The sequence below is a fragment of the Anolis sagrei genome, chromosome 7, assembly GCF_037176765.1.
Source record: "Anolis sagrei isolate rAnoSag1 chromosome 7, rAnoSag1.mat, whole genome shotgun sequence".
Classification (NCBI taxonomy): Eukaryota; Metazoa; Chordata; class Lepidosauria; order Squamata; family Dactyloidae; genus Anolis; species Anolis sagrei.
The window spans coordinates 25,264,688-25,287,973 of NC_090027.1; the positions used below are offsets into that span (position 1 = coordinate 25,264,688).

The 23,286-nt window shown below is 44.3% G+C and overlaps 1 protein-coding gene across 1 annotated transcript in view; it reads left to right on the top strand.

Moving 5' to 3' along the window:
- SLC4A5 (solute carrier family 4 member 5) overlaps positions 1-23,286 on the top strand; it is a 72,276-nt gene that overhangs the window by 47,527 nt on the left and 1,463 nt on the right. The window contains exons 16-26 of the mRNA XM_067470755.1: positions 4,344-4,405; positions 6,822-7,022; positions 7,722-7,835; positions 12,669-12,830; positions 12,948-13,126; positions 14,789-14,861; positions 15,532-15,600; positions 16,250-16,423; positions 19,146-19,337; positions 20,399-20,483; positions 22,507-22,574. Of these exons, the coding sequence (XP_067326856.1) occupies positions 4,344-4,405; positions 6,822-7,022; positions 7,722-7,835; positions 12,669-12,830; positions 12,948-13,126; positions 14,789-14,861; positions 15,532-15,600; positions 16,250-16,423; positions 19,146-19,337; positions 20,399-20,483; positions 22,507-22,541 (1,346 nt within the window). The 3' untranslated portion in view covers positions 22,542-22,574. The remainder of the gene's footprint in view (positions 1-4,343; positions 4,406-6,821; positions 7,023-7,721; positions 7,836-12,668; positions 12,831-12,947; positions 13,127-14,788; positions 14,862-15,531; positions 15,601-16,249; positions 16,424-19,145; positions 19,338-20,398; positions 20,484-22,506; positions 22,575-23,286) is intronic.

Here is a 23,286-nt window from a genome sequence, read left to right on the forward strand (position 1 = left end):
TCCCCCTCCCCCTTTTTAAATAAAAATAAAAATAAGTAAGTAATAAATCACCTGAACGCAGCACCGGAGCTTAAGGAATACTCTTTGCAGCTTCTTACCCTTATGAATTGAAGAGAGATATTGACAAGCTGGAATGTGTCCAGAGGAGGGTGACTAAAATGAGCAAGGGTCTGGAGAACAAGTCCTATGAGGAGCGGCTTAAAGAGCTGGGCATGTTTAGCCCGAAGGCTGAGAGTAGACATGATAGCCATGTACAAATATGTGAGAGGAAGTCATAGGGAGGAGGGAGCAAGCTTATTTTCTGCTGCCCTGGAGAAGCAGAACAATGGCTTCAAACTACAAGAAAAGAGATTCCATCTAAACATTAGGAAGAACTTCCTGACTGTGAGAGCCGTTCAGCAGTGGAACTCTCTGCCCCGGAGTGTGGTGGAAGTTCCTTCTTTGGAGGCTTTTAAACAGAGGCTGAATAGCCATCTGTCGGGGGTGTTTTGAATGTAGTTTTCCTGCTTCTTGGCAGGGGGTTGGACTGGATGGCTCATGAGGTCTCTTCCAACTCTATGATTCTATGATTTACATTTTCTAAATCATTACAGTTACAGAACCAGTTGTGATATTTCTTCACAGATTTTCTTTCTTCTTTGGTTTCAAAACAGTTATAGTTACAAACACAATTGCAAATTCACACACACACATACATCTCAGTTAATGTATTGTCAAAGGCTTTCATGGCCGGAATCACTGGGTTGTCGTAGATTTGTTCGGGCTATATGGCCATGTTCTAGAGGCATTTACTCCTGACGTTTCGCCTGCATCTATGGCAAGCATCCTCAGAGGTAGTGAGGATTCTTGCCTCTGAGGATGCTTGCCATAGATGCAGGTGAAACGTCAGGAGAAAATGCCTCTAGAACATGGCCATATAGCCCGAAAAAACCTACAACAACCCAACATCTCAGTTAGTATATATCAAACTTTTCTAATTTTTCTTTGGTATTAATTATATCTATCTATCTATCTATCTATATAAAACCTACAACCCTTCAAGTGATCCCTGGCGTGGTCTCTGCCAGTGAGGGCCAGAAATTCTTCCATCGTTTAGAGGGCATCCTGCCTCATTCCATTTTACTCAGGGTGCCTATTTTCTTTGCTGCCCAATTCACACTAAACATAAGATTTGATGGGTTTTGAGTCGTTATTTCTCGGTGTCTCTGAAAAACCAGGATGAGGAGAACATACAAGTTGATCAACCTTGTTGTTGACCAAGGAACATCCCAAAAGGCCTCCCAAGTGTCCCCCAGCTGTCCCCTCTTTCTCTTCCTTCCATGGTGTCGAAATGGCCCCCAAATACCAGTGTTGCAACCCAGATCAGGAAACAAGACCAAAAGATTAAATCTACCACACTTGACTGTGGGAAAAACAATCCTTTTTTATTGATGAAAAAATGGTTATAAAATAGGGAAAATGCAAAGTCAAAAAGCCACAGTAAAATTCAGCAGTCAGGAATATCTCTGAGCTAGATCAAAAAGCAACAGTATAAAAACCTGAAACCTGTTAGTATCTCACTAACCGTACTTGGAAACTAGAAGCCTCTGGGAATGCAGGCCATGGGAAACGGGAACTCAGCCAAGGTAATGCCTCAGTCTAAACGATGCTTGATCTAACCAGACAGGCCCGGGGGAAGACACTTTAAACTAAAGAAACTGTTTCGGGACACGCCTCCAGGCTTGGAAGCCTCCTTTTCCTTTAATCTACTTGACCTTCGCAGACTCTGTGATTCAGTCCTGTTTTCCCAAATCTGCCTTCTTCTATCCTCATTAAAGAGGCAGGTGTTAACTCCTTTGGAGAGTTAATCACCGCTTGATTCTGAAACATCCTCATCAGGATGTTTAGTTTCACTTTCCCAGCCACTGCCCTCAGAATCAACAGTTTCCAAACCATCAGGGAAAACTACATGTTCAGTAGCCTGTTCAGCTGCATCAGGAAATACAATCAAAGAATCAGGGTCAGGTTCACACGGAGGCTGAACCCCAACAACCAGTTTCCGGTTCCATTTGGGAGCAAGCATTTGGCTCAGCATAACTATCTGTGCAATACTGTTGGAATTGATCCTGGATTGATGAATATGATTATTTGACTATCTGGCTTTGGATCTATGCACAATCTTCTTCTAATGTTTTCATATTGTTTTAATGCTGTTATCAATTGTCATTTACTTGCTTTTAATTATTAAAAATTATGTAAGCTGCCCTGAGCTCCCTTCGGGGTGAGAAGGGCAAAATATAAATGCCATAAACAAACAAACAAACAAATATGTGCATGTGTGGTTGCATATATGCTTATATGTGTTATATACATGGACACATATACACATAAGAGTCATATATATTAGATTTTCCAAAATATAATTTAAATCCAACACGTTGAAAATAAAATAAGAGCTAAAATAGAAAACGAAACAAATCAAATACAAAAAGAATCCCATAATATTTCTTTCTTGACAGCAATGCGATCTAGTAGATAAATAATATAATAATAATAATTTTATTGATGAAATAATATAATCATAATCTTTATAAAATAGGAACAATTTCATGATTTCTTGCAAGAAAAGGCAGAAGTCTCATCTTCGCACATTTTATTCTGATATGTAAGAATGTGTTTCTTCTGCTTATGTCTAAATTTAAGCAGAATTAAAATTCTATCTTTCCTTTTTTTCTATTTTGAGAGTCTATGTTTTAATTTTGCTCCTTTTCATTTTTTTCAAAAATAGATCTAACCATATTTTTTGTTCGCTCTGGTTTTATTTTTTAATACTGTCACTGATTTGTACCATATTTGTCTCTGCTGCAAACATCTATTTGGCTGCATTCAATCTCAAGTGAGTATCATTTCATAAATATTAAAAATTATTTTAATATTTGATACTCGTTCCTCTTTCATTTTTGCTCTTGGTTTATTCCATTGATCCCTACTTCAGTTTATTCCAAATTCACATTATACCTTTTAAATTTGCATTTCTGTCAAATGAAATGCAGCCAATGCTGCAAAAGTATTTCCAGTTGGGTCGTGAAACAATCTTTTGCAAAGCTTTTTTTTTCAAGAAATTTTGCAAAAATACGTCCAATCATTTGTAAGAGGGTTTTTTTTTTAATTTTGCAAAAATATGTCCAATTATTTGCAAAGGTCTTTCAATATTTTGCAAAAATACGCCCCCGGGTGGCGCAGTGGGTTAAAGCACTGAGCTGCTGAGCTTGTTGATCGAAAGGTCGCAGGTTCGATTCCGGGGAGCGGAGTGAGCTTCCGCTGTCAGCCCAACTTCTGCCAACCTAGCAGTTCGAAAACATGCAAATGTGAGTAGATCAATAGGTACCGCTCCGGCGGGAAGGTAACGGCGCTCCATGCAGTCATGCCAGCCACATGACCTTGGAGGTGTCTACGGACAACGCTGGCTCTTCGGCTTAGAAATGGAGATGAGCACCACACCCCAGAGTCAGACATGACTGGACTTAATGTCAGGGGACTACTTTTACCTTTACCTTTACGCAATCATTTGCAAAGTTTTTTTTAAAAAAATATGCAAAAACATATCTAATTATTTGATTTTTTTAAAAATTGCAAAAATGTATTGAATCATTTGCAAAGGATTTTTTTTAATTTTGCAAAAATATGTCCAATATGTTTTTCAAAATTTTGCAAAAAAAAAAATGTGCCAGGTTCCTGGCAAAACGGATGGTTGCGGAGAGAAATATTGTTGAAACCTTGTAATAAAAGGAAACATTTTAGAAATGTTTTAAGCCTCATAGGAGCATATTGTTTGCATTTGGCTTTCCTTTTGTTGATTCAGTAACAAAAGGACAAACATCAGTGCATTGCAGTGGTTTACGCACTGGATTCAAAGTACATCTGCGTTGCAGATTTAATGCGGTTCGGCACCACTTTAACCTCCGTGGCTCCATACTGTGGGATCTATCATGTTCCAAGTTTTTGGTGCTTTGGGGAAGAGAAGGCTGCAAAATCTACAGTAGTTATCAAAGTGGTACCAAACCACATTAATTCTACTGTGTAGATGCACCCTCGCGTTCTGGGTTTGGACCATGCTTTGCTAGGGGTTTTTGGGGAGAGGTTTCCCATGGACTTCCTTCTTTCCTTGATGCAAGTGTTTCCTTCCCAATCCGCAAAGAGCAGGGAGTTTTGCAGACTGTGTTGCAAGTCCTTTTCCCGGACCTGTACCTCAATCTGATCTCCTTTGGGTTTCCATTTGCCGACAAGGCCACCTTCCCCTCCCAACCTGAGGCTTCCTCTTAATATTCTTCTTTTTTAAATCTTAACCAACTCCTTTTCTGCAGTGAATACCACCTTGTTCAATGCTTCAGCCCCACTGGCACCAAACAACACTAACATTTCTCTGGTGAGTAGAGAGACGCCACTGCCTTTCCCCCTTTCTAATGGCAAATTAATGGGTTTTCCTGGGGAAGACAAGCTAGGGTTGTTGGCTGGGGCTTCAGAGGCGCGGAACCAGGAACCATTGGGTCCAAATGGCAGGAAAAGATGAAGAATTTATTAACGGTGGGATAGACTGCCTTTTAATATCTTTTAGCTACACATTGGCAGAATGGGACTAGTCTAGATGATCTTTAGGGGTCCCTTCCAGTTCTGAGATGCCATCCTCCTCTGTTTCATGAGATCCAGGGAATGCGCAGCCTCCCAAGTGCCATTGGACTCCAATTCCTGGGCTGGATTCCGGTACCTTCGGTCTGACTCTCTTGCCCAGTTTGGATGCTGAGTGATGTAGTCCAACTCTGAGCTTATGGGAAATGTGGTTGGAACATGGAGCTCGGAGGTGGACTTCCATGTGCGTTCTCAGGCCTCTTGCAGGGAATCCCAAGCTCCTCCCTCCAAATTACAAATCCTGCCATTCCACAGGAGAACCTTGACCATCCTGAAGATACCATGAAAGGGGTAATAACAAGTGATATTCAGGGTTTGTTTGGCACCGCATGAAGGTCTCTGAGATATATAGTTGGACTAAAACTCCCACAAAGATATTGGGGTCCTTGCAGGGGCAGCTCAACCCATTACACAAAGTAAGCATTTGCAGTATAGTTGATTTTGCCCAGGGGCGCTCTTGAGGCGCTCTTCGGGGAAAGTAGGCATTGACATATGCGATTTGTAGTTACTGGGATGTATACAATCAAAGAGCATTCTGAACTCCACCAATGATGGAATTGAACCAAATATGGCACACAGAACTCCCACGACGAACAGAAAATATATATCAGTGATTGATTGGGGGAGGGGGGAATACTGTTTGCTTACCGTTGAAAATTACCTAAGGCCGCCTCTGTTTGGCACCGCATGAAGGTCTCTGAGATACATAGTTGGACTAAAACTCCCACAAAGATCTTGGGGTCCTCGTGGACAACAAGTTAAATATGAGCCAACAATGTGATGTGGCGGCAAAAAAAGCCAATGGGATTTTGGCCTGCATCAATAGAAGCATAGTGTCTAGATCAGGGGTCCACAAACTTTTAAAACAGAGGGCCAGATCGCAGTCCCTCAAACTGTTGGGAGGGCCGGATTATAGTTTGGAAAAATATATGAGTGAATTCATATGCACACTGCACATATATTATTTGCAGTGCAAAAAACACTTAAAAGCAATACAATAATTAAAATGAAGAACAATTTTAACAAATATAAACTTATTAGTATTTCAATGGGAAGTGTAGGTCTGCTTTTGGCTGATGAGATAGGATTGATGTTGTTATTGTGTGCTTTCACGTCGTTTCAGATTTCGATTGACCCTGAGCGAGGGCTGGGTAAATGACCTTGGAGGGCCGTAAATGACCTTGGAGGGCCGCCCCTGGGCCTTAGTTTGAGGACCCCTAGTCTAGATCCAGGGAAGTCTTGCTCCCCATGCTCTATTCTGCTTTGGCTAGACCACACCTGGAATATTGTATCCAATTCTGGGCACCACAATGGAAGAGAGATGTTGACAAGCTGGAATGTGTCCAGAGGCAGGGAACTAAAATGATCAAGGGTCTGGAGAACAAGCCCTATGAGGAGCGGCTTAAGGAGCTGGGCATGTTTAGCCTGAAGAAGAGAAGACTGAGAGGAGATATGATAGCCATGGGAGAGGAAGTCACAGGGAGGAGGGAGCAAGCTTGTTTTCCACTTCCCTGGAGACTAGGACGTGGAACAATGGCTTCAAACTACAAAAAAGGAGATTCCATCTGAACATGAGGAAGAACTTCCTGACTGTGAGAGCAGTTCAGCAGTGGAACTCTCTGCCTCGGAGTGTGGTGGAGGCTCCCTCTTTGGAAGTTTTAAATAGAGGCTGGATGGCTATCTGTCAGGGGTGCTTTGAATGCAATATTCCTGCTTCTTGGCAGGGGGTTGGATTGGATGGCCCATGAGGTCTCTTCCAACTCTATGAGAGCAGTTCAGCAGTGGAACTCTCTGCCTCGGAGTGTGGTGGAGGCTCCCTCTTTGGAAGCTTTTAAACGGAGGCTGGATGACCATCTGTTGAGGGTGCTTTGAATGCAATATTCCTGCTTCTTGCCAGGGGGTTGGACTGGATGGCCCATGAGGTCTCTTCCAACTCTATGATTCTAACTCCCAAACTCCCCATAATTTTAGAGCTGCATAGTTGGACTACATCTCTCACAAGCTTGGAGACACATAGCTGTACTATATTTCTCACAATCCCAAAGATACATAGTTGTACTCTATCTCCCATCAGTTCAGAGTGGCATAGTTGGACTATATCTCCCATAAGCTTGGAAATAACTCCTTCTTTTGGCGCCCCCGTCCCTCCCTGGCAGTACAACCCCCCAAACACCACAGCGCTGGACTGGACGCAGCTGAGCAAGAAGGAGTGCCTGCGCTACGGAGGGAGCCTGGTGGGAAAGTCTTGCAAGTTCGTCCCAGACCTGGCCCTCATGTCCTTCATCCTCTTCTTCGGCACCTACTCCATGACCCTCACCCTCAAGAAGTTCAAGTTCAGCCGGTACTTCCCCACCAAGGTGAGCGGGCGAGCAAGCGGGCGGCCAGAGGTCACCGGGAGACGGGCCCACCCACCCCCCCCCCCATGCTGTATGCAAGGCCTGGGCCAACTTCAGCCCTCCCTCCACGTGCTTTGGAACAGTGGGAGTTGAAGTCCACAACACTTGGAGGGTCCAAGTTTGCCCATATCTGCTATATAGCATACCATAATAGAACGTAATGTAACATTGTTGTTCTTGCCACTGAAATGGCCTTTCTCTCTCATGACAAGGGTAGGAAATCAGTCCCAGCCTTTATTCAACCTCATTCTTTAAATTCTGTTTCAATGTTCATATACTTTAGGTTTTAATATAGACCTTTGGCCATTTTTTAAAATTGTTAGCCACTTTGAGTTTCCTTTATTTTTATTTATTATTTCTTTATTTACATTATTTATATTCTGCCCTTCTCACGTTGGACCCTTCCCAAGTGTCTAGGACTCTGTGATGTATCAGCGAATAATGTGTGCAGATCCAAATCAGGTGGCCTTTTGCAGCTGACAGGTGGTAATTTTGTCAGCGCCAATTGTTTTTAAGTGCAGGCCAAGATCTTGAGGCACTGCACCCAGTGTTCTGATCCCCACTGGGACCCCCTTGACTGGCTTGTGTCAGAGTCTTTGCAGTTATTATTATGTTGCTGCTGCTGCTGTTGTGATTTCCTTCCCTCGCCTCTCCTTCCAGGTCAGGGCCCTGATTGCCGATTTTTCCATTGTCTTCTCCATCCTTTTCTTCTGTGGGATAGATGCCTGTTTTGGACTGGAAACCCCCAAGTTGCATGTGCCCAGTATCATTAAGGTTTGCCGCACTTTACTGGGTTGTCCCTCTTTTCCCTCCTTTCGCTCCCTTCCTTCCTTCACTTGCTCCTTCCTTCCTTCCTTCCTTCCTTCCTTCCTTCCTTCCTTCCTTCCTTCCTTCCTTCCTTCCTTTGTCATTGGTTCCCCATCCTTCCTGCCTGCCTGCCTGCCTTCGCTTGCTCCTTCCTTCTTTTCTTCCTCCCTTTCTCCTTTCCTTCTTTTACTTTCTCTTTCCTTCCTTCCTTCTTTCCTCCCTCCCTCCTTCCTTTGCCATTGGTTCTTCTACCTCCCTCCCTCCCTCCCTTCCTTCCTTTCTTCTAACCATCCTTCCTTCACTTGCTCATTCCTTCTTTCCTTCCTCTCTCCCTTTCTCCCTTCCTTCTTTCTCCTTCCTTCCTTTCTTCCTTCTTACCATCCTTCCTTCACTTGCTCCTTCTTTCCTCCCTCCCTCCCTTTCTCCCTTCCTTCTTTCACTTTCTCCTTCCTTCTTTCCTTCCTCCTTCCTTCCTTTGCCATTGGTTCTTCTACCCCCTCCCTCGCTTTCTTCCTTCTTACCATCCTTCCTTCACTTGCTCCTTCCTTCTTTCCTTCCTCTCTCCCTTTCTCCCTTCCTTCTTTCACTTTCTCCTTCCTTCCTTTCTTCCTTCTTACCATCCTTCCTTCACTTGCTCCTTCCTTCTTTCCTTCCTTCCTCCCTTTCTCCCTTCCTTCTTTCACTTTCTCCTTTCTTCCTTTCTTCCTTCTTACCATCCTTCCTTCACTTGCTCCTTCCTTCTTTCCTTCCTTCCTCCCTTTCTCCCTTCCTTCTTTCACTTTCTCCTTCCTTCCTCCCTCCCTCCTTCCTTCCTTCGCCAATGGTTCTTCTACCCCCTCCCTCGCTTTCTTCCTTCTTACCATCCTTCCTTCACTTGCTCCTTCTTTCTTTCCTTCTTCCCTCCCTTTCTCCCTTCCTTCTTTCACTTTCTCCTTCCTTCCTTCCTTCCTTCCTCCCTCCCTCCTTCCTTTGCCATTGCTTTTTCTACCTCCCTCCCTCCCTTTCTTTCTACTTACCATCCTTCCTTCCTTCACTTGCTCCTTCCATCTTTCCTTTCCTTCCTGTCTTCTCAGCCAGAAGTCAACACCAAATGAGAGGCCCCTGGTGCAGTTGAGTTAAAAATTGTTTAATTCTACGTCAACGTTTGTATTCTTAGATTTTAAGTTCCCAGTTGCATTGCTTTACTGGTTAGCCACTTTGAGTCTCCTTTTTAGCGAGGTGAAGCAAGGTAGATATAATCAAAACTGACCAGCACAGTCCCATGTCTAGCGTTTGGGGTGCCCTTATTTTAAGGCAGGCAAGCACAGAAAATGGCCCCTAGATTGGTGGCTTTGAGTCTATGATCATCCCTCCGAAATGCTTTGGATAAAGTGATTAAAAGTCAGCCATCGGCCCCAAAAGATTGCTTTGCTTGGGATCCAAATAGACATGAAAAGCCATGCATTTCCCTTGTTTTCCCTTCCTCCATGCTTCAGCAACTGGATTTGCAAAGTCATGCAATACTTACTTTCCAAAGCACATGCAACATAGATAGATACATGTCATAAGCCATGTCCCGTGGCAAAAGGATGTATTTCATCCCTTGCAAAAGACCCAAAGTGGAGTGTGAGTGGGTTCTTTTCTTTGCCGAACGGCTCTGTGGTCACTCACTGCTTCCTCTCTCCTCTCTGCCATCTTTCTCTTCCTCCTCTTCCTTCTAGCTTCGCAAACTCATTAGCGACTTTTCTATCTTCATGTCCATTCTCATGTTTGTCGGTCTGGACATTTTGTTTGGGCTGAACACGCCGAAACTGCAAGTGCCTACGGATTTCAAGGTAAAGCGGACCCAACGGCTGGCAAAGGGCCAAGGGGCCCAATGGGGACCCAAGGGTCAGTTTCAGCTGCTGATTCCTCCGCTCTCCAAAGGTGGGAGGGTGGGCTGCATGACCTCCAGGGTCCCCTCCAAGCTTAATTTCTGCACCTGCCCTCACTCTGAAATTGCCTCCCCTGAAATCCATGTCAGCCAAGAAGAGCTCCAGTTTGCTCACTTGGCCATTACATGTTTCATCGTATATTGATACATCGATCGATAGAAAGATAAATAGAGAGAGAGGGAGAGATGCACAGGCAGTCCCCAGGTGACAAACAAAAGAGGTTCTGTAGATTTGTTCTTTAGTTGAATTTGTATGCAAGTTGGAACAGGGACATGTGTGTGTGTGTGTGTGTAGACAAGTTCCATCTTGTCTCCTGCATATGCCATCATCTGTCATTCACTCAAAAAAATTGATTTTGTCATTTGGGAGTTGTAGTTGCTGGGATTTATAGTTCACCTACAATCAAAGAGCATTCTGAACCCCATCAACGATGGAATTGGACCAAACTTGGCACACAGAACTCCCATGACCAACAGAAAATACTGGAAGGGTTTGGTGGGCATTGACCTTGATTTTGGGAGTTGTAGTTCACCTACATCCAGAGATCACTGTGGACTCAAACAATGATGGATCTGGACCAAACTCTACAGGAATACTCAATATGCCAAAATGTGAACACAGGTGAAGTTTGGGAAAAATAGAATCTTGACATTTGGGAGTTGTAGTTGCTGGGATTTATAGTTCACCTACAATCACAGAGCATTATGAATACCACCAACGATAGAATTGGACCAAACCTCCCACACCGAACCCCCATGAGGGCCACAGCAACGCGTAGGAAGGAGAGAAAGAGAGAGAGAAGGAAGGAGAGAAAGAAAGAAAGAAAGAAAGAAAGAAAGTGCAAGAAAGAAGGAAAGAGGGAAGGAAGCATGGAAGCAAAGAGCAAAAGAAAGGAAGGACAGAGGCAGAGAAGGAAGGAAGGAGAGAAAAAGGAAGGAAAAGAAAAAGGGGGAAAGGAAGTGTAACGATGACGCTACCAATTTGTGAGGAAGCGCCTAGGTTTAGGAGAAAGGAGCCACTGATTTGTAAAAGGCTCTGGTATTAAAGGCTCTCTTTGTGTTGTGATATAATTTTGGTAGAGTGGGTGCACCGAACGTAGAATTAATGGAGATGAGGCAGTTTTAAAAAAACAAAGAGAACAAGTTTATTTTTAAACAAAGCGTATGGTTGCAGTATGAAGATGTTAAGCTTGGCAAATACTTGATGGTTACATGTAACTTGGTTGCGATACAATTCAGACTTTCGATGTTACATTTTATGAACTCTTGCTGTGGTGAAGCGCTTTATTAACCAGTGTTCCCTGCAGTGAATAGTCTCCCTGTTTGATCTATCCTTGATCAAACTACAGATCTCTAGTCTCTCCCGACTAGCGATCTTAACAAGCCTCTGTTAGTTCTTTCTAACTAAAGCAACTAACAAGGTTTTCCCCTTCAGCTTCCTAGCTGAAGAAATCTCTACTATTCACGAACACTAAAAACTGACTCTTCATTTCTTCACTCCTCAGAGTCTAAAACCTGACTCTGCTGCTCTCTCAGAGTCTCCCCCCTGACTGACTCTAACTGTCACTTTTTAAAACCTTTACTCTCTAAGCTCCTCCCACCTCCTCTTCTGCCTCGTTTCCATGGTAACACATTTCTCACAGCTAGGCCGCTCCAGCCTTAGGGCAACCAATGCAAACATAAATACAGTTATAAGCATATTATTATAAACACTTCTGTACAGGAAGGAATGAGGTAGAAAAGGAAGGAAGGAAGGAAGGAAGGAAGGAAGGAAGGAAGGAAGGAAGGAAGGAAGGAAGGAAGGAAAGAGGGAGTGAAGGAAGGAGGGAAAGGAGGAGATAAAGAGGGAGGGAAGGAAAGAAGAAAAGAGAGAAGGAGGGGTGGAAGCAAAAAGCAAAGGAAGGAAAGAGATAGAGAAGGAAGAAAGGAGAGAAAGAGGTATGAAAAGAAATAGGAGGAAGGAAGGAAAGAGGTAGAGAAAGAAGGAAGAAAGGAAAGAAGGAAGGAGAGAAGGAATGAAGAAAAGGGAAGGAAGGAAGGAAAGATGGAGCAAAAGAAGGATGGAAAGAAGGAGAGAAAAAGAGAAGGCGGGTACAGCTAGTATAATATAATATATTGTATATACATGTAATATTTATAATATTATAATGTAATGCAATATAATACTAATAATAATATGATATTAAAATTATATATTTATATTACATGTAATATTACTAATAATATGACGATATAGTGGTATGGTGCAATGTAGCAATGTTTAATGCTGATATTGTACTATGCTAATAATATAATATATTGATATCCCTTGAAAGCCGCTCTGAATCCCCTTCGGGGTGAAAAGGGAGGCATATAAATATCATAAATAAATAAACAAACATGCAGTCTTTGGATAGCATAGGGAAGGGCTGATGCCCAAAGCATGAATGTGCATATAACATGTGTGTATATGTGTATGTATGGAAGTGTGTGTGTGTGGATGTGTGTGTGTGTGCTGTTTCTGCCCCTGTTCAGAAGACTCCACATAACTCTCTTTCTGATAATTGGATTTTAAGAAATGTAGCTTTTTGTGGAAACAAGGATTGGGGATAAAGCTTCAGTAATAATAATTCTTTCAGGAGAGGATTTCCCTTCTTAAAGGTAGATTCCTTTCACTTCCTGCAGACTCAACACCATTCTTAACTGCGAGCCATTTGTAAGCTGGATGTTTGTAACTCGGGGACTGCCTGTGCATGTGTGTATACAAACACACATGTATTTAGGGATATGTGACATGCATCTAGCCACCTGCTCAGAGCCAGGTGGTGGTGGTGCATTCAGGGGCACGTGACTCTGTGTACCGAGGTGTGTTCTGCGCACCCAGTCCTGGTGTCCTTGCCCTCTTGCAGCCAACCCGCCTGGACCGGGGATGGTTTGTGTTCCCCTTTGGGAAGAACCCTTGGTGGCTCTACCTGGCCAGCGCCCTCCCGGCCCTCTTGGTCACCATCCTCATCTTCATGGACCAGCAGATCACCGCCGTCATCGTCAACCGCAAGGAGCACAAGCTGCGGGTACGAGCATCTCATGTTTTTGGGATAGAGCAAATAGGAAATGATATGGATAACCCAGGAACAAAAAACGCAGTGCGACAGAGTATAATGTAGCACTGTCCCTCCTTCCTGCTGCAGAAAGCGGCCGGCTACCACCTGGACCTCTTCTGGGTGGGCATCCTGATGGCGATCTGCTCCTTCATGGGCCTGCCCTGGTACGTGGCGGCCACTGTCATCTCCATCGCCCACATCGACAGCCTCAAGATGGAGACCGAGACCAGCGCCCCCGGCGAGCAGCCACAGTTCCTGGGTGTCAGGTGAGAGCGGTGGCACGTTGTTAGAGTTGGACCAAAACCACTGCGTTAAGAGGCTTGCCAGGTAGATGTAAGAGAAACACGAGAAGGCAGTGAATTTAGTTTATGAACATCCCAACACGGTGTCCAAGATATATTTCCTGCCCACTCTAATATCCAATCCATATTTGGTATTTGAGATCCTCCAAGCAATGATGACGGGTCCTGCCAACTTGTTTTCAAGGGTGCCTGGCGGACTTGAAGAGGTTGAGTTCTGGCAGATTTGGCATAGCAGCGGGACAAGAGGGAGGTGTTTCTTGTATTGCTGGAATCACTGGGTTATTGTAGATTGTTTGGGCTGTATGGCCAAGTTCCAGAAGCATTCTCTCCTGATGTTTCCCCTGCATCTATGGCAGGTATCCTCAGAGGTTGTGAGGTCTGTTGGAAACTAGAAAAATTGGGTTTATATATCTGTGGAAAGTCCAGGGTGGGAGAAAGAACTCTTGTCTGTTGGAGGTAGGTGTGAATAGTTCAATTGGCCACCTTGATTAGCATTTGATGGCCTGACAGTTTTTAGGTGTGCCCTGTTACTGCCTGAGGAAATTCTTTGTTGAGAGGTGATTCACTGTTTGTCACGTTGCCAGGGCTCTACCTTGTTTAGGTAGAGATGAACCAAACTCCCAGTTTTATCAAATAGTTTAATTAAAACAGCACTTATTTGCTGGCTGTTTTAATAGACCAAAACATAAAGATAGTAAAAACAACTCTGTAGTCTGAACATGCGCAGAGCCAAACAATTACACTTTAAGTGTCTGCAGCCTTTGGAACTCTCTGCTGCAGGCATGAAGGGAACACATAATTTTGCCCAGGGAGGGGGGGCGGGTTCATTCAACACCATGGAATCCTGGGGGTTGTAGTTTGACAAGGTCTTGAGCCTTTCTGCCAAAGGAGGCGGATGCCTCTCCAAATTACAAATCCCAGCATTGCATTGCATTGCATTGAGTCAATGCAATTAAATCCCTCAAGGAGGAACTCCAGGTGCATCTTCCCCTTTGGCTTTGGCTTGGCACTAACTTTGATCAGTTTGATGCAAATCGAATGCATACACCAAGTCATTTAGTCCAAAAAGTTGAGCATTAGCTTTGAATAATTGTTGTTGTTGTTGTTGTTTCATCCCCTCCCCACCATCCTGCCTTTGACTAGCCACCTCCACAAGACAGAGAAAGCCTTAAATTAGGTTGTTGTAGGATTTTCGGGCTATATGGCCATGTTCTAGAGGCATTTTCTCCTGACGTTTCGCCTGCATCTATGGCAAGCATCCTCACTACCTCTGAGGATGCTTGCCATAGATGCAGGCAAAATGTCGGGAGAAAATGCCTCTAGGACATGGCCATATAGCCCGAAAAAACCTACAACAAACCAGTGATTCCGGCCATGAAAGCCTTCGACAATGCCTTACATTAACTCTGCTACTTTGCACAGCTTGGGTCTCATAGAGACTTTCCAGAGAAAGATAGGAATAGTACTGGAGTAGAGTAGATGTGTTTTCTTGCACACATTTCAAGCTGAATCTGCAAATTATCTGAGAATCATGGAATTTGTGGGACATTGCCTCGACGTGAACAAATCAGGGGAATCTGCATATGAAACAGAGGCATTGCATTTCCTCTTTTTGTCCTTTCCCAGGGAGCAGCGGGTCACCGGCATCATCGTCTTTGTGCTGACAGGGATCTCGGTCTTCCTGGCACCGATATTGAAGGTACAATGGTCCCATTTCCACATAACTGTTTTGTGTAGTCATAGTTCGAGGGTTGATTTGGGTTCAAATCTCCACTCAGCCATGGAAACCGTATGATAGGTTCGCCTTTGGAATGCTGTTCATTGGAAATAACCTGAAAGCACAGAACATGGGTTTAGCAAATAGGTTTAGCCAATGGATTTAGCAAATGGTTCCACAATTTGGGTAATGGTTTTTTAAGAATGTTGCCAAATTTTGTATCCTAAAGGGAAATATGAGCAAAACATTGTCAACAGATGTGAGATTTGGTCACCCTTGAGCAAGAGCACATGCTTTTCTCATGTTTTTGTGCCGTGCGTTTTACGCCTCCCTAAAACTGGGCTGAATTGGATTGGTTTCTCCCATTTGGAGCAGACCCATTGAATGTAATTCTGAAGTCAACAAAGTCCCCTTGGTTCCATCAATCTTCTGTAGGTCCGCGCCAATGTTTTTGTGCAAAAAAGAAATCTAAATGTGTTGCACGGGGTTGTCTTGGAACATCTTGGTTGGGGTTTTGCTGCATTGCCAAGAGCCCTGTGCAAGATATTGCTAGCCGAGTTCTTTTAAGGGCAAACAAGGCCAACAGGTCATGGAAGAAAGACATAGTGGCTGCATCCTGATAAGGAGCCTCTTCTTTCCTCTCTCTGTGCAGTACATCCCCATGCCGGTGCTTTACGGGGTCTTTCTCTACATGGGAGTCGCCTCGCTCAATGGCATCCAGGTAAGAACCTCGGTTATCCTTTGCAGTGCGTTGCTAACTCTCTGCACCTTTTCTCCCCATTTCTTGTTCCCTTTCTGCCTTTCTTTGTGCGTCAATTTGTCCTTCTGGAAATCCTCAGGGATTTGGGGCCAAAATCTCCGGGGATCTTCTCGATCTCTGGTGATAATTTTTGAGTGCAACAGAGTGTTTTCAAGCCTCTGTCTGCAATACCATTGTTTTAGCATTCTGCCTTCCAAGACACTATCTTCTGGGTATCTGGTGCTTGGCCGATGTGATGGTCTGGATGAGGGTGAATACCGTATATACTAGAGTATAAGCTGACCCGAATATAAACTGAGTCACTTAATTTTACCACAAAAACTGGGGAAACGGACTATGGTATACTTTTTTTTTCTTAGTAATTTTGATGATGTTGTTTGTTGTTTATGCTTTGCTTCTATTTTGCTGTAATATGTTGTCCAGGCTTGGCCCCATGTAAGCTGCTCTGAGTCCCCACTGGGGAGATGGTGGCGGGGTATAAATAAAGATGATGATGATGATGATGATGATTATTATTATTATTATTTGTCACATGTGGAGGCATTTGGGCCTTCCCAATTCAACCCAGTCTGGCCCCATGCCTTGATGCTTTTGCCCTTTTCCCTGGCAGTTCTGGGATCGCTGCAAGCTCTTCCTGATGCCAGCCAAGCACCAGCCGGACTACGTCTACCTGCGCCACGTGCCGCTGCGGCGCATCCACCTCTTCACCATGGTGCAGATCGTCTGCCTGGCCGTCCTCTGGATCCTCAAGTCCACCGTTGCTGCCATCATCTTCCCCGTCATGGTACGCCAGACATGGGAGTGTTCTGTGTTTTGTTTTCGGACCGTGTGGCCAATGTGTTCTAGCAGCAGTTTCTCCTTTTTCCAGTTTTCCCCCATCTGTGGCTATTGAAATCTTCATTGGATCTGATGATAGTTAAGCAAGTGGAGTATAGTTAACTGTGGAATAATATCCAGGGTTGGAGGAAGAACCCTTGTCTGTTAAGCAAGTGTAATGGGTGCAATTAGCAAGCTTGTTATGCAAGTGTTGAGTGGGATTCACCTAGACAAAGGATGTCTCCAGGCAGCAAACAATTCAAAGGGAATGAAGGCCAGGCTACTTCTAAGCAGATGCCTTCACGATTGACTATGCAATCTTCTCAGTTACTCAGATGCTAATGGGTGGATCCCACTCAAACACTTGCAAATCTAGCTTGCTAATTGCAACATTCACACTTGCTTCAAACAGACAAGGCTTCTTCCTCCAACCTGGACATCATTCCACAGGTAGATATGTATTCCACTTGCTTCAATTCCATCAGACCTCTGTGGATGCCAGTAGCCTCAGGTGAAATGCAGGAACAAATGCTACAAAGTCAAGCTGTGGCTTTTTGAACAAGCGTTTGCAAATGCAGAGTAACTGACGTAGGAAAATGAAATGACTAGACAATGAGTCCATACGTTTTTAACAAGGGGACACTATGAATATGTTATGTTTTTAATTGTATTTATGACATTGTAAGCATTGAATGTTGCCCTGTTAGCCACCTTGAGTCGCCTACGGGCTGAGAAAGGTGGTATACAAATACAATAAACAGACGGACGGACGGACGAACGGACGGATGGATAGATAGATCACCCTAACCATACGGCCCAGAAACCACACAACACCCTGTTATTGTTTGTTCTGTCGGTTTGTTCTTAAGCTGAATTTGTATGTAAGTTGGTGTGTGTGTAAGTCTATATCTATATCTTAGCTTTGGATAGCCCTGTGGGGTTTCCTTTGCTGCCTGTACTCCTGTTCAGAAGATTTCACCTCACTTCCTGTCCTTGTGAGAATTGGGTTATGGAAAATGTGGTTTGTTGTGGAAACAAGGATTGGGAATAACGCTTCATGGAAGGAGATGTTCTTGGAAGACATGGATTATCTGGATCTGTCGCAGTCTGGCTTTAGGCCGGGACATGGAACTGAAACAGCCTTGGTCGCCTTAGTGGAGGATATACGTTGGGAACTGGACAGTTCTGGTAGACCTCTCAGTGGCCTTCGATACCGTAGTCCATGGTATCCTTCTAGGGTGCCTCGCAGATATGGGTCTTGAAGGTACTGTTCTGCAATGACTTCAGTCCTTTCTGGAGGGTCATTCCCAGAAAGTGTTGTTGGGAGACACCTGCTTGGCCCCACAGCCATTGCTCTGTGGGGTCCCGCAAGGCTCAATATTATCTCCCATGTTGTTTAACACCCACATGAAGCCATTGGGGAGATCATCCGGAGTTTTGGAGTTCAATGTCACTTGTACGCAGATGACGTTCAACTCTATCACTCCTTTCCACCTGCAACTAAGGAAGCTTTTCAGGTCACGGTAACCCTGACAGTCTGGATGAGAACGAACCAATTGAAATTGAATCCAGACAAGACAGAGGTCCTCCTGGTCAGTTGAAAGGCTGAACTGGGTATAGGGTTACCACCTGTGCTGATGGGATTACAGTCCCCTTGAAGGCTCAGATTCACAGTTTGGACCCATTGCTGAGCCTGGAACCCCAGGTCTCAGCAGTGGCCAGGAGATCTTTTTCACAACTAAAACTTGTACGTTAGCTGCACCCATATCTTGGGAAGTCTGACTTGGCCACAGTGATCCATGCTCTGATTACATCCTGTATAGATTGCTGCAATGTGGTCCACGGGGGTTGGCTTTGAAGATTTGTTTTAAAGCTACAACTGGTCCAATGGGCAGCAGCCAGGCTGCTCACTGGAGTGGTGTACAGGGAGCATACCACCACCCTGTTGCATCAGCTCCATTGGCTGCCAATTCAAAGTGCTAGCTTTAGCTTATAAATGCCCCGCCTACCTGTCCAAACAGATCTCCCCCTATGAACCTTCTCGGAGATTAAGATTGTCTGGGGAGGCCCTGCTCTTGGTCCCACCTTCTTTGCAAGCACGGTTGGTGGGGACGAGAGACAAGGCCTTCTCAGTGGTGGCCCCTCAGTTGTGGAATTCCCTCCTTAGTGATATCAAAGCAGCCCCCTCCCTCCTAGTGTTTAGAAAGAGAGTCAAAACCTGGCTCTGGAAGCAGGTGTTTGAAAAATAGAGCACTGCAGGAATGTTAGTATGGAATATGTGCAAGTTGACTACGGATTGGCCTTTAGAATACGAATCGGGGTGATACGATTAATTGAAATGTAATTTTATTCTGCTTATTATGTTTTAATTTTTTAACTTATGTTTTAACTGATGTTGTATGTTTTAAGGAGGTGTGACTGTAAGCCGCCTTGAGTCCCCCTTGGGAAAAGTAAGATACAAAGAAGATTAATTAATTAATTAATTGGAAATCTATTTTTCCCATGGTAATAACTCTTCCAGAAGTGAATTTCCTTTCTGAGGAGTAGATTTCTCTCACTTGCTGTTGTCTCAGCCTCATTGTTCTTAACTAAGAGTTGCTTGCAAATTGGCTGTTTGTAACTCAGGACAGCCTGTATAAGAAACACTGAACCAAGATTCCTACTGTGTGATGCCTCCCTCTGTTTCTCAGATCCTGGCCCTGATCCTGGTGCGGAAGATGCTGGACTTTATCTTCTCGCAGCACGACTTGGCCTGGATCGACAACATCATCCCCGAAAAGGACAAGAAGAAGGAGGACGACACGAAGAAGAAGGGCAAGAAGGGCAAGGGCGGTGGCAGCAAAGGCAGCGGCAGCAAAGGGGAGGACGACAGCTCCGATGAGGTGAGTGGGCCCTGCCACCCCCTTGAAGCCTAATGCGGAAATCCTGGCTAAGCCCCCAAGTTCTGCAAAAGGGACCCGGATCAGAAAGGAAACCAGAAGTGTTCCATAATTCTGATTTCAGAATAGTTGCTTCTATGGGTTGGTTTCCCTTCCCCCAAATGCTCACGATTTTGGATTTCTTTGGGTTCTGGAATATTTCCATATACAGGTTTAGTCTCCCTTTTTTCCTGAAATGCTTGGGGCCAATCGTTTCTCCTATTTCTGATTTTTTTGGAATATTTGCATAGACATAAGACAATAATAATAATAATAATAATAATAATTTTATTAACTAATTTTACCTACATTATTATAATGTAATTACTGTTATTGTATTATTAATAAAATTATTATTATAAAAGGCAGGATAAAAATTATCATAATTACTGTTATTTTATCTATATAAATAAAAATGTATTGTTCGTTTGTGGAATTAACATAACTCAAAAACCACTGGACGAACTGACACCAAATTTGGACACAATACACGTATTAGGCCAACGAGTGACCGTCATTCATAAAAACACTAAAAAACACAGCAGAAGAGACTTTAAAAGTAAAAAAACACGCATGTGCAAAACAATATATATATATATATATATGCAAATACACATATATACACGTATACACAAATATATACAAACACATATACACACATACACACACAAAACACATATACACAGACTGCGCCACAGCAACGCGTGGCAGGGAGTGACTAGTTATTAATAAAATTATTATTAATAAAATTATTGTAATAGTAAAAAGCCAAGATATAAATAGTTAATTATAATTTTGGTCATCAAAATGGGTGAAATATTCATGAGGCAATTGCTCACCATTGTAAAAGGGTTCTCATTCATTCATTAAGGGGAGTGCTTTAGGAAGGGGAATGTTGTTGTGTAACCTGGAATGCTCCCAATGTTGACCCGAATGCGCCCGGTTCTAGGTCCGTCTTGCCTGCCGAGCTTTGCGTTGCCCAGACCTCAGGCGGTAACCTAGAATAACGTGCCTCTTTCTTGCAGCCCACGTTCCCCACTCCTACTGCCATCACCATCTCCTTGGACCCCATCCTGTCAGAACCCCAAAACAGTATCCGTTGCGTCCCCAGTAAGTAGCCCCTCCGGACGCTATCTGCTCGCACACCTTTCTAGCTTTAGCCAGGAATTTCTTAACACCAGAAACCAATGAACCGAACGGCCCATTTCCAGCTCATTTCTGCTATCGCTAAGCAGACTAATCCATCTTGCAGTCTGGCTTCCAAAGATTGGGAAATATGGCCATGAGGGACCTAGTCATAGAACAGTAGAGAGAGAAGGGAGCAGAAACTTCTCCAAAGACATTTTTCAATTAAGAGCTGTCCCCTTCGGGGTTGAGAATAGTATAGGAAGTAAGTAAGTAAATAAACACATCCCAACATAATGGCAGAAAGAAGGGGTTGGGTTGGATGGCCCTTAGAGGTCCCTCCCAGTTCTGGTATTCTGTGGCCCTCTATTACATCCCACAAACCAAGCCAGAGAATTGCCCACTTGACTTCTGGGAAACAGCCACCAAAATATGGCCCAACATTTCGGTTCTGCGGTCCAAAGGCGCTTCTTCCCTTCCGGAAGGTCTTCCTAGTAGTTTGCTGTGAAGAGTTGTGTCCAAAGGGGTTTTAGGGCCATTGCATTGGAGCTTTGGACTGAAAGGGGGAGCAGATCCTCAAAGGCCAAACTGCGGGTGGGATGGGACCCAGACCCATTCAGCAACAGCCTCCGAAGGCTGTCTTACCAAATAAATCCAAGGACAACTTTGGTCAGGTTTGGCAGTGAGCAAAGGCCTCTTTTGGGTTAAGACAGATGTCAGAGAGGAAAAGAGGCATCCTCAGAAAGAGTGGCTTTGTCCTCTGGCCATATTTCCTTTAGCACCCTTCCTTCTTTTCTCTCTTCTTTCTTTCTCTCTCCCTTAATTCCTGTCTTCCTTCCTTTCTCTTCCTTCCTTCTCCCCTCCCCAACTCCTTTCCTTCCTCTTTTTTCCTCCCTCCCTCACCCTTCCTGCTCCCTTTTTTCTTCTTCCTTCCTTCCTTCTCTTCCTTTCTCTTCCTTCCTTCTCTCCTCCCTTCCTTTTTTCCTTCCTCTTCTCGTCCTTCCTCACTCGATTCCTTCCTCTCTCACTCATCTTTCTTCCTCCCTTCTTTTTTTCCTTTTTTCCTTCCTGCTCCCTTCCTTTCTTCATCTTTTTCTTCCTTCTTCTCTTATTTCCTCTCCCTTCTTCTCTCCCTCTCTCCTTTCCTTCATCTTTTCTTCCTCCCTCCCTCCTTTTCTTTCTCTTACCCATCCTTCCTACCTTTTCCCCTTCTTTTTTCCTCCCTCCCTCATCTTTCCTGCTCCTTTCCTTCATCTTTTCCTTCCTCTTTTCTTCCTTCCTCTCTTCATTTCTCTCCCTTCCTTCTCTCCCTCTCTTTCCTTTTCTTCCTCCCTCCTTTTCTTCCTCTCTTATTCATCCTTCCTACCCTTTTCTTCCTCTTTTTTCCTCCCTCCCTCATCTTTCCTGCTCCCTTCCTTCCTTTTCTTCCTTCCTCTCTTCTTTTCTCTCCCTTCTCTCCCTTTCCTTCCTCTTTTTTTCCTCCCTCCTTTCTTCCTCTTTTACTCATGCTTTCCTACCTTTTCTTCCTCTTTTTTCCTCCCTCCCTCATCCTTCCTGCTCTCTTTTCTTCCTTCCATCATCTTTTCCTTCCTTTTTTCTTCCTTCCTCTTCCTTTCTGTCCCTTCCTTCTCTCTCTCTCCTTCCTTTCTTCCTCCCTCCCTCCTTTTCTTCCTCTCTTACTCATCCTTCCTACCTTTCCCCCCTCTTTTTTCCTCCCTCCCTCATCCTTCCTGCTCCCTTCCTTTCTTTTCTTCCTTCCTTAATCTTTTCTCTCCCTTTCTTCTCTCCCTCTCTCCTTTCCTTCCTCTTTTCTTCCTCCCTCCCTCCTTTTCTTCTTTTTTCCTCCCTCCCTCATCTTTCCTTCTCCCTTCCTTCCCCCTTCCTCCCTTTCTCTTTTCTTCCTTCCTTCCTCTGCTCTTCTCTCTCTCGCTTTCCACCTCCACCTGCCCTGCTCTTGCCCCGAGACCCCTCTCACAGGGGACTTTCCCACGCCTGTCTTTCTCCACAGGAAAGAGGTCTTCCAGTTGGAACGCTGCGCTCTGATACCTCCCCAAATGAGTCAGACCTGGACCGCAGGTAAACGGTACACGTCACGGGATGGTATGGTATTATACCCTTCCTTTCTTCTTATTCCTACTTGATTCCCCCAAAGACAGGATCCTGAGGCACATGGGGGCCCAAAGGGCAAGAGCGGCAAGGCAGAAACCCCTCTCTTGTGGAGAGACTGTGACATTATTAAACCAGACGCAATAGATCAGGCATGGGCAAACTTCAGCCCTCCAGGTGTTTTGGACTTCAACTCCTACTATTCCTGGCCTCGGGCCCTTTCCTTTCCCCCCTGTCATTTAAGAGTATAGGAAAAGGAAAGGGCCTGAGACTATTGGGATTTGTGGGAGTTGGAGTCCAAAACACCTGGATGGAGGGCCAAAGTTTGTCCATGCCTGCAATAGATGCAATAGGTTAGGACACTCTCTATGGCACAGTGGGAGAGAGTCACCAGCAGTTTTTCCTTCAGGTGTTGGTTCCTTAATAGTCTCAAATAAGAATACAATCTTTGCTGGGCCCTCTTCACCAACACTGGCCTAGGTGAGCTCCCTCTGAACAGTGTAGCACCCAGGAACTGACCACCTGTTCCGTTTGATCCACATGCATAACCTTGACCCTACCCCATAATTCTCTGGGCAGGAGTGGCAATTGTTAGTTCCTTAAAAGTTTCAGATAATACAGTGGTGCAGTGGGTTAAACCGCTGAGCTGCTGAACTTAGTGACCAAAAGGTCACGTATTCGA